The sequence below is a fragment of the Plectrocnemia conspersa genome, unplaced genomic scaffold, assembly GCF_051122295.1.
Source record: "Plectrocnemia conspersa isolate PC_06_02 unplaced genomic scaffold, ASM5112229v1 ptg000011l, whole genome shotgun sequence".
NCBI classification, from domain to species: domain Eukaryota; kingdom Metazoa; phylum Arthropoda; class Insecta; order Trichoptera; family Polycentropodidae; genus Plectrocnemia; species Plectrocnemia conspersa.
In genome coordinates this window covers 30,020,267-30,030,542 of record NW_028277175.1, presented here as the reverse complement: position 1 = coordinate 30,030,542, position 10,276 = coordinate 30,020,267, and the positions used below count along the sequence as shown (strand labels likewise).

The 10,276-nt window shown below is 39.4% G+C and overlaps 2 protein-coding genes across 3 annotated transcripts; both read right to left on the bottom strand.

Moving 5' to 3' along the window:
• Positions 1 to 2,556: 2,556 nt before the first annotated feature.
• On the bottom strand, positions 2,557 to 8,925 carry SCOT (Succinyl-CoA:3-ketoacid CoA transferase). 2 transcript variants are annotated; one of them, XM_088198681.1, is made up of 9 exons: positions 8,645 to 8,925; positions 8,461 to 8,579; positions 4,389 to 4,529; positions 4,056 to 4,326; positions 3,836 to 3,988; positions 3,618 to 3,773; positions 3,429 to 3,550; positions 2,886 to 3,056; positions 2,557 to 2,823 (listed from the first exon to the last, which is right to left on the bottom strand). In XM_088198681.1, the coding sequence occupies exons 1-9, from the start codon at positions 8,880 to 8,882 to the stop codon at positions 2,683 to 2,685; spliced, it is 1,512 nt and encodes a 503-aa protein (XP_088054807.1). In that variant the 5' UTR covers positions 8,883 to 8,925; the 3' UTR covers positions 2,557 to 2,682. The 2 variants fall into 2 exon arrangements, with proteins under 2 accessions (XP_088054807.1, XP_088054808.1); XM_088198682.1 differs by lacking the exons at positions 8,461 to 8,579; positions 8,645 to 8,925 and adding exons at positions 4,605 to 4,647; positions 4,718 to 4,932.
• Positions 8,926 to 9,145: 220 nt separating this feature from the next.
• kermit (PDZ domain-containing protein GIPC-like protein kermit) lies at positions 9,146 to 10,276 on the bottom strand. Its single transcript, XM_088198713.1, has 2 exons — positions 9,524 to 10,276; positions 9,146 to 9,453 (listed from the first exon to the last, which is right to left on the bottom strand). The coding sequence occupies exons 1-2, from the start codon at positions 10,202 to 10,204 to the stop codon at positions 9,214 to 9,216; spliced, it is 921 nt and encodes a 306-aa protein (XP_088054839.1). The 5' UTR covers positions 10,205 to 10,276; the 3' UTR covers positions 9,146 to 9,213.

Sequence of the window (10,276 nt, the reverse complement as noted above, 5' to 3'; positions counted from 1 at the left end):
CCTTTTTTGTAATTCGTTTTATTGTCGAAATGAATAGTGCTACACAGGTAATGAAAACAATCGTAGTACCACCGTACCACCATTGTCACAAAAATATCACCACTTTCGGAAAAAACAACCAATGTCCAAATATTTTGTATGAACTACTACCGATGACCTGAACGTTGAAATTTTTTCACATTAAGACAAAATTAATAAATAAATACTTTAACTCCTTAGGCGTGATTTTCTTTAATGAGATTTTTCTGAGAAATGCTACCATTTACAACGTAATTAAAGACAATACCTTTTTATGCAATAATAGAAATTTAATTTAATATACATATAAAAAAATGTTTAAGACCACGGGATAGATTCTCAAACTCATTATTTAACATTATAATTGATTTTATTCATCTTGTTTTTACAAAAATAATTATTACTCGCCTATATACAATATTTTTAGTCTCTTGTCTTCGCCTATTGCAGTAGCACGTAATATGTCGTCAGCACGTCGCTGTTCAGTTTAGCTTTAAACTAAAAAGTTTAAAATAGCATAGATGACATATAAATGACAACGTGCAATTGTCACGTCGTATAAGATATGTAAAACCTTGTTACTCGGAGGGAGGGGGATTAAAATTTCACGAAAAGCCTGTGATATCATTTATGGAAGCCGCTATATGAGCAGTACGTATTGAATCATTCGATTCGAAAGATCGTATAGTTTTGATTTTTGAAGACTCAGATTAACCGCTAGGTTATTATGGAGAGCAGGCGTAGAACCAATAGAAGTTTTAGCTAAGCGATCTCAAATGATTGGGTACGAGAATTTGCAGTCAAGTAATTCTGATAAGCTGTCTCGATTTACCTGCGACACTTTTCAGACAGATTTACTCGCGCTCTCCATATAATTCTATAATAAATCAATGGCAGCGCCGCGGTGGCAGGAATTGTAAGCACTAATAATTCTTTGAAAAATATTTAATTTTAATAGATCTACAAATGTTTTTAAGCACATCTCAAGAGATGTCGTTAGATATAGGTTTTAAATTTCGGCCGAGAAATTTTCAACCTTAAAATATATGAGACCGTGATATAAGGTTCAAATGTTGACGACAGCTAGGTCCGTCGTCTTCGTTTGGGGCTTGTTCGTTATGACGGCTGGAGCCGTCAAACGCGGTGAAAGGGTTCAAAATTAAAAAATATATCATATAAAAATCATCTTACGAAAAAATGCATAGGTAATTTTATTGAGAAAAGTGTACATAAGAAATGAAAAGAAATTATCTAGAGAACTTTTTTTTTTTACTTTTCCACAGCAAACTGGTCAATCACGGCATATTTAAATGTGATTTTTACATGTGAATTAAATTATGTTTCTTCATCCAGTGAAACTGTAAGTTTAGTTTATTTATTGTTGAATTTGTTAATAGCACATATCATGTTCATTGCATTGTCAAAACAGAAACTTAAAACCTGCCTTTCATTAATTTAATTTTTTTCTAGTGGCTTTCACCTAATTTTTTTAAATATAAAGAGATTCATGATGTCTTTCAGTATCAATAATGTTCAATGATTTTATATAATTTTTTTTCATCGTTGGACTGCACATCAATAGTGAAAAAAATTCTATTTCTGCAGGTTGCAGCATACATCTCCAAATAGAAAAACTTTCATTTTTAAATTTTCTTCAAATCGCTGTTGTGCTTATTACCAATTGATTAAAATGTCAAAGCACCAAGCTGCCGAGCAATTTCGCCTGCATTTTTTTGGAATCCTTTGTTCTCAAGTTTGAATATATCGAGTGGTGTTGAGCTTGAAGAAAAACCATTTCCACAAGACTACTATCCATAATAATTGTAATTTTTAGAACTTAAAATAAGAATCAATTTTATGTCCCTCCGCTTTAGGTTTCTAAAACACATCAACATAAAATATTGGGAAAAAAATATCAGAGCACTACAAATTTATGAGCTCCGACTCCATCCTTGTTCCAGGTAAAAATCCGTCGCTTAATTTCTCCGAGCTCCGCTCCAACGCTCTGATTTGTATCAGACAGTATTTTTTCTGGGTTTTTACGAATTTTATATATGAATTTTTATATACGGAAACTTATTTTTTAAATTCTGGTCACTATGTACCTATTTTTTATGACACCTGTCAAATTAACGGGTTTGTAAATCTAGTGGTAAATCGAGTTTAAGGTATAATGCTTTATCGATAATCTTTGTCGACTATTACAGCGCATACTTTTGAACCGTACCCAGTTCGAACGTAGATAATATTCGAGTGTTTTTCGCTTAATCTGATATGTAATTTTTATCGTATAGAATATTATGTTTATAAGATTTAGATCATAGCTGATAAGCAGCGTTCGAGCAAATAAAAACCATATTTTTAAATTAGATTGTATAAAAACTATCTTTGAAAACAATACATTCTTAGTATTTATTAAAAAGGCTTATCTCCGTTAGATTAACCTTCTTAAAAAATATATAATACGATGGTTGGTCAATTGGTTTTCGAATAAACGTTACGTAATCTCGAGCGTTGACGCGCAACTAATATTCACACTGAAAGATATAAAAATATTATTTATTAAGCAAAATTGGTATGATTTACAGCTGCATTGCGGAGATTACTTTTTTATTCTCATAAACTCTCAAAACTTAAACGGATCGATTCGGGAGTAAAACTATGCTACGAAGCTTGCTGCATCGGCTTCATTTCGGGAGACAGTTCAAAATCGCACCCTGTCGAAACTATGATATCTTCCACGGTCGCTCCCTCGGCGATTTCCACCAGAGTCAGTCCCTTTTCTGCGTCGACTTTAAACACACCCTGCGAAATAATACGCATGGATAAAAAACACGGACATGGTGACGGTGATAAAGTAGCATTACCTTTTCGGTGATTATCATGTCGACGCAGTTTTTTCCCGTCAGCGGCAGATTACACTGAGGCAAAATCTTATGCGAACCGTCTTTGGCGGCATGCTCCATGGTGACGACTACTTTGGTCCCCGGCGCGGCCACCAGGTCCATCGCCCCTCCCATCCCTTTCACCAGTTTTCCCTGAAACGTTAAAAATATGCCGTACTTTAATATGAAATATAAACGTAAATTATTTGTAATATTTTACGACTTATTTGTAATATTCTACGATACCTCTCGTTCATAATCGTTCTCCGATTAGCTTTTCTAAACATATTATAGTCAAAATAATACTAACAATATCAATATTTTTTCAACAATCGATTTAAGAACGATACGGAAGACGGCTAGGATAGGGAATCGAGAAAATTTTGAAAGATCAATGACAAAGTTAAATAATTTATCGCGGGAGTTGAAAATCGTACAAAGAACATAAGTAAGATACGAGACTAGTCAAAATTGAAAATAGTATGAATCAATTATTCGCAATTACAAAAACGCATATACACTTACGGGAATCATCCAGTTAGCTAGGTCACCGTACTGCGACACCTCCATTGCTCCCAAGATCGTCAAATCGACGTGTCCTCCTCGAATCATCGCGAAACTGTCGTCGGAACCGAAGAACGAAGCTCCTATAAGATGGAAAACGTATTATCGTATATTAAAAAACGAGCGACGCGTTTTGCGACGATCGCTCACCTGGCAGCACCGTGACCGTCTCTTTGCCGGCGTTGATCAAGTCGGGGTCGACTTCTTCTCCGGTAGGATAGGCCCCTAGACCTAACACGCCATTTTCGGACTGCAAGAACACTCTGACGTTCGAAGGAATGTAGTTACTGGCGAGCATCGGCATACCTGAGATTTACGGCGGTTGTGTAATTTCGTCTATAAATCGTCAGTCGAAAGTCGACACTCACCGATGCCCAAGTTGGCGTACATGCCGTCTTGGAACTCGACGGCCGCCCGCTTGGCGATCCTCTCTCTGATCTTCGCGATCGGGGTCTGCGTTAGCGCCGCAGGCTTGTCCTTGGATACGGTCAGCTTTTCTATTCTCTTCTCGTAGTTATTTCCTGAAATGGAACGCGCCGTGAGCGAAAGTCGAAACCGACCGCTCTACACAAGCGCGACGGGAGCCACCTTTGATCAATCTGTGAACGAAAATCCCGGGAACGTGCACGGCGTCGGGTTCGATCGAGTCGACGATCTCTTCGACTTCGACGACGGTCACCGCGGCGGCCTTGCACATGGCGGGATTGAAGTTTCTAGCGCTCTTCCTGAAGATGAGGTTTCCATGAGAGTCCGCCTTCCAAGCCTTCACCAACGCGAAGTCACCCGTTATGGCCTTCTCCATGATGTAGTTTTTTCCGTCGAACGCTTGTTCCGGCCGAGGCTCGCCGACCAACTCGACCTGAAAAGAAATCGCACGTCATCGACCGAAGGACGTCTCGAACCTTCCGTCGCGATTTATACTTTGCCGTCTGCGGAATATTTAATGGGCGCTCCCCCGTCGTGGATAAGAGTTCCGTAGCCCGTTGGGGTGAAAAATGCCGGAATGCCCGCGCCGCCCGCTCTGATGCGCTCCGCTAGCGTTCCCTGGGGCGTCAGTTCCAGCTGAAACGAAACGGGTGATTTTTATTCGTTTATCCCACGACGGCTATCGCTACCGGCGCCTGGAACGTTCTTCACCTGCATTTTTTCGCCTTGTGTATATAAAATTTGTCCTGTTTCACTATAAATGCTCAAATATTAAAATTTATTAAAAAAATAAAAATATTAAGACAATCATAAACAATCGTCACCATGTTCTCTTTGGACTCATCGCGCTTCAGGATGGTAACTTTCAGACGATGCGCCTGACTCACCGTTTCGTTATATTAAATGTAACGTTGATTTTATGCATTTGCCTTTATATATTTTGTGTTGTTTTTTTTATAATATCGTAGATGAGAATTTCAATAAACATGTCGTTAAACTTAGTCGTTGGTTTTAAAAATTTTGTTGAACCATAAATATTCTAAAAGAAGTGGTATTAGTGAGTTGTTATTGATAATCAATCAGCGCAGTATTCGAGAGAACTATAAAATTTAAATTTTTAATAAGATCTATCCCGGCCGATTTTCAATACCTATCAAACTCGGAATTGATTTTTTTATAAACAAAATTTGAATTGGTTTGTATAAAAAAACTAACATTCGGTGCACCTGTACATGTGCTCACACATAATAAATATCATTATAAATCGATAAAATAAGGATATACTTCATTATTAAGTCGGCATCACTAATTACTCATACACGCTCATTTGTAATTATGTATCACTCATGGAATTCACTTAACTGTTTCCGAAGTTCTTTACAAAACACTTTCAATTCAACCTTTGGAATCATGCTCAGAAGATGATCAATATGAATTCACCGATGGATATGAAAAATAAAAATGATATTTGATAATTGATTGTGAATCTGGAAAACACTGCTTCGGAGACGGAAATAGAGAAAATTGATGATATTATTTAAAAGATCGCCCACTAAGAATTATGCTATTTTACAAACAAAAAAAGAACGTTAAAAACGAGCATGGAAAAGATCTTTAGCTTATATTAGATTATAAGACCAGATGGAATAGTCTTTATAATATGCTGGAGCGAATTGTTATTTTTAAAAACAAGTATATAAAAAACAATTTATTGGTAACGTTCAATGAAAATTGCAAAAAAATTATACAAGTTTTGAAACCTCTAAAATTAGCTGTCGAAGCACTTTGCCGACGTGATTCCAACTTGTGTTTAGCCGAAGCAATTCTTGAACTCGGATATATTAATTGCTCTAAAATAATACATAGAAATACGAAGGGGAATACGATTACATATTTATTAAATCCCAAATCGTTTGATGAGATAAATATAAAACTTTAAGGCAGTCAATTATAAAATTAATGGAAAAGTTAACTGGAGACCACGAGGAAGATGTGGTAAAACATCAGAAGAGCCACTTGAAGCACAGTCGTCTCACAAGCAATCCTCGTCAGTTGAACAAATGACGATGAAAGAGCAATTACATGAGGCAATAACAAAAAGGTTGATGACTGAGAACCGAAAGTTCAAAATGACTCCGTAATAAGAAGAAAAAAAATTATCTTATTTGAAAATGGCGTTTCATGCGGTCATCACCTCAAACTGGTATACAAATATCTCATGACAATACTTCCGAATAGTGTGACTTTTTCAGCAGCAAGCTGCCTTGACACCAAACTTGTGTAGATCCAGACTAAACGAAGAGACACTCGATGCTCTAATAAAGCTATGAGCATATTATTCAAAATAATATTTGAATTGCTTATTGTATTTGTTTAGTGTTTTATTTTAATTATACTCCTTTTATTTTTAAAATACTTTTATAATACAAGATTTTTTACAGTATTTAATTTATCTCTATGAATCACAGAGATAAATTTAATACAGTAAATAATAGACTACATAGAATCTATATAGTCTATCTATATTATATATAAATCATATACTTTGTACGTATAATATATAATAAATGTCTAATATAAAATAAATTGTATTTTATTAATTTTATTTATATATTTAAGTTTAATTAAAAAAATCAGATCCTGGAACTGATCCCAGTAAACTTGTAATTCCGAAATTTTATTCCGGGATTGGACTCTTTACCATCTACTCGGTGCAAAATCAGTCTCGAATGTAAAGGGTCAAGTCGAGATAAATCGATAAAAGAGTCAGCGGAAGAAGGAACGGGAATTGCCCTATTATAACTTTTAATTTACGGCGGCGGAAATAACGAAAAGAAAACAGGTCGGAAGTAACGATATATTCGATTCACTACGAACGCATTCGTAAGAAATATAAAATGACCCTTTTAAACGAAAGTACGAACAAAGGAAGAAAATAACTGATAGTTGAATCATAAAATCTTCGCGTAATTGGTCTGCTTAAAGTGCGACGTTTCGGTTCTCATTTGTCCCTGACAATAATACTAATATCAATACTGGTATTACCCGTATTGACATTATGATTGCGATTTTTATGCGATTAAGATGTAATTTATTTATATATTTTTATTTTATTTTAATTATTGCATAATTAATAATTATCAGTGATCTTTCAGTAAACGAACAGAATGCAAAATGTTAATTCTTTTTAGTAGTGAGTTTATTGCACATATTTTTTCAAAATTATTTCTGTCGTTATTTATTTATTATTATTTTATATTACATTTATAGTAAATTATAGAAAAAATCAGTAATTCTCAAGGTTTTATTATTTGGTTTACTTTACTGTACTTTTCTATTATTAACCCTTTGCACTCCAAAGACATTTTTAAAAGTTTTTCAGCAGCTCCAAGTCATTTTCAGTGGATTTGTCAATAATTATGTTTGATGGGGGAAAAACTCAAATTTTAATATATATGTATCAGTGCCGGTCAGTGAAATACTTTCCCTCTCGATCTCTCGCGTGTTAGTAACTAAAGTGAAAGAGGAGAGAGCGTAAGAGCATCTCTTTCACTCTAGTTACTAACACGCGAGCGATAGAGAGGGAAAATAATTCACCGACCGGCACTGATATGTATATATAAAAGGGGGTTTATATTACGATAACTCTTCAATGTGTATATTGAACATTTATTTGACAAATTATTTTTTAAAATGAAGAGTAATACTTTTTTAAAGAAAGCTAGATATTTTTTTACAAGTTTTGCAATAATACGTCGTTTTTTATCTTCCTTTGCGACTTTGGGGTTCTGGTTCTCAAATTCTGATTATGATTTTTTAAATATATATTCTAAATAAAATACCCAGAATTTAAAAAAAGTAAACCTTGATTATAATATAATTCCTATATTTATGATTACCCTAAGAAATGTAATTTTTATGAAATATCTAATTATTCTGAAGCTTCATCTAAAATATTCATATAATAGTCATCGTCTACACTACATTCAAATTCATTTTTGATAGTTACTATAAATTAAAAAACCCCACTAATTTTAATATATAAAAAATTAACTAATAAACGATAAAACTTTTGAAATGTAAGTACAGTTCAAATATTTCACATTAACACTAGATTTATGGTTAACAACGAAAATATATTAACACTATTTTTATTTTCAGAAACTTATTTTTTTTGAAAATCCAGCCACTATGTACCTATTTTTAATGACAACTTTCAAATTGACGGGTTTAAGCCCATAAATCTAGTGTTTAAATAAAATTTATTATTTCTTCAATTGTATATGTAAATACATAAGTTTTTGAGGTACTTTAAAACGGTGAAAGATCGACCACTGTACATGTACGGCGATACCGCTCAAAGGGTTAACCTATCGAGAACTCGGCTGCGTCTTATGAGATTCTAACTTGGGAACTTCTAACCGAGATTTTATTTTAGATCCTAGATCGATCACTCGAAGGAATTAACAACGTTATTGTGGAAACGGTCCTCTTCGCTTACGGTTACGATAGATTGAAAAAAGTATACAAATATAAAAAACATACAGCGGTATGAGGACGATCTCACCTCGAGTTCTCCGCTGAGATACTGCCTCTCGAATTCGGCGTTCTCGCCCACGTAAGAACTGATCATCCTCTTTATCATCTTCTTCTTCAGCCATAGTCCAAGGCCGAATTTGTCGACGCCTACGGAGTCGCATTAGCGCGATATTATTCGGTTCGAGCGTGCCGAACGTCGGCGCGAAACTTACCGGCGTTGTTAGAAACGACGGTGAGGTCGACGACGCCCTTGGTTAGCATCGCGGCGATGAGGTTCTCGGGGATGCCGCAGAGGCCGAAGCCCCCGACTAGCACCCTGGAGCCGTCGCGCACGTCGGCGATCGCGTCCGCGGCGCTGTCGTAGATCTTGCCGGAGCGGACGACGCTGTATCCTCTCCGGGCTCCGCCCCTCCAGCCGAAGCGAAACAACAAGCCCGAACACGTTGCCATACTGTAGTTGCGCAGTTATGTCGTTACGCCGAAAACGAATGCCGAGAGGCCAAGGTCATATTGGAGTTCGCGACTGTCAGGCGATTGCCAGGACGCGCATGCGCGCCTCGGTGCAGTTGCGCAACGAGCGATAACGGAGGAATTCCGACGGGAGGTTTGACAGATCAGAGAGCGGCGCATGCGCATGCGCGCGAGTCGCCGCGCCGTTTCTCCGCTTTTCGAATCGGGGCGAGGGCGCGCGGAAAGAGAAACGCGCTGTCAAATGTATATAAATATATGTATATTTCAAAGTCGCGTTTAACAATAATACTATGAACGATGGCACTGGTTTTCATCGGAGCCTGCCGGAGCGGGCGTCGGTGACTACACCCCACAGCTCGATGACGAAGTCGTCGGTGAAGCCGAACTCGGCCAGGTCGCTCGCGTCCACGGCCTCGGCCAGCTGCACGGAGTTGGCGCAGTCGCGCGACAGGTCCCACATCTGGTTAGCCAGGTCGGCGTCGTTGATGCCCATGAACGTCTCGAGCAGCGCGTTGATCTTGTCGATGCCGCCGGCGGTCTCGTCGTCGTGCTACGGTCAAGAGAGTCGGGATTAGTCGGAGCTAGCTTTAGGAGCGGCAGCGGAAAGCCACTCGACCTACCTTCGGCTCCACGGCCGCCCCGCCGTCGGCCTTGAAGCGCAGCGTCTCCTTGCCCGTGCCGAAGCCCTGCTTCTTGCGAGCGCCGGTCGACTTGGGCCCTACGCCCGAGAAGCCGCTTTTGAGAGGCTCGACGAGGCGCACGGTGAAGACGGCGCCCAAGGGGATCTCCTTGAGCGTCTTGGCCACGTCGTAGTGCCGCTTGCCGACCACGTCGTGGCCGTCGAGGCGCTCGATGTGGTCGCCGACCTGCACGTGCGGCAGTCGGTCCACCACCGAGCCCTCTTTGATGCGCTTGATGAAGGCGTAGCCGGCGCCGTTGTCGGTGATGGTGAGGCCCAGCGACTCTTCCGACTTGACGATTTCCACCTCCTTGGGGCGGCCCTTGCGGTGCGCGAAGATGAAGTCTTCGAGACCGATCTGCGCGCCCAACAACTTGCTCATGTCCGCCTTGTGAGTGTTGAGCGTGCAGAAGAGGATGTCCTCGGGAGGGAAGTCGTAGCAGGCGGCGATCTTAGCGTAGAGCTCGCGAACGCTAGAGAAGCCAGAGACGATGCCGAGCGGGCTGCCCTGCGCTTGCTGGCAGTGGAACTGCAGCTGCGGCCGGTCGACGCGGGGCTCGGGCGCGGCGGGCGCGGCGGGCCGCTGCGCCTCCTTCGTCCCCTTCCGCCTGAAAAGCGACATGGAGGCGACCGCTCGCCGCCCGATAAGCGCGCCACCTGCCGACCGCCGACCGCCGACGCCCGATAACGACTC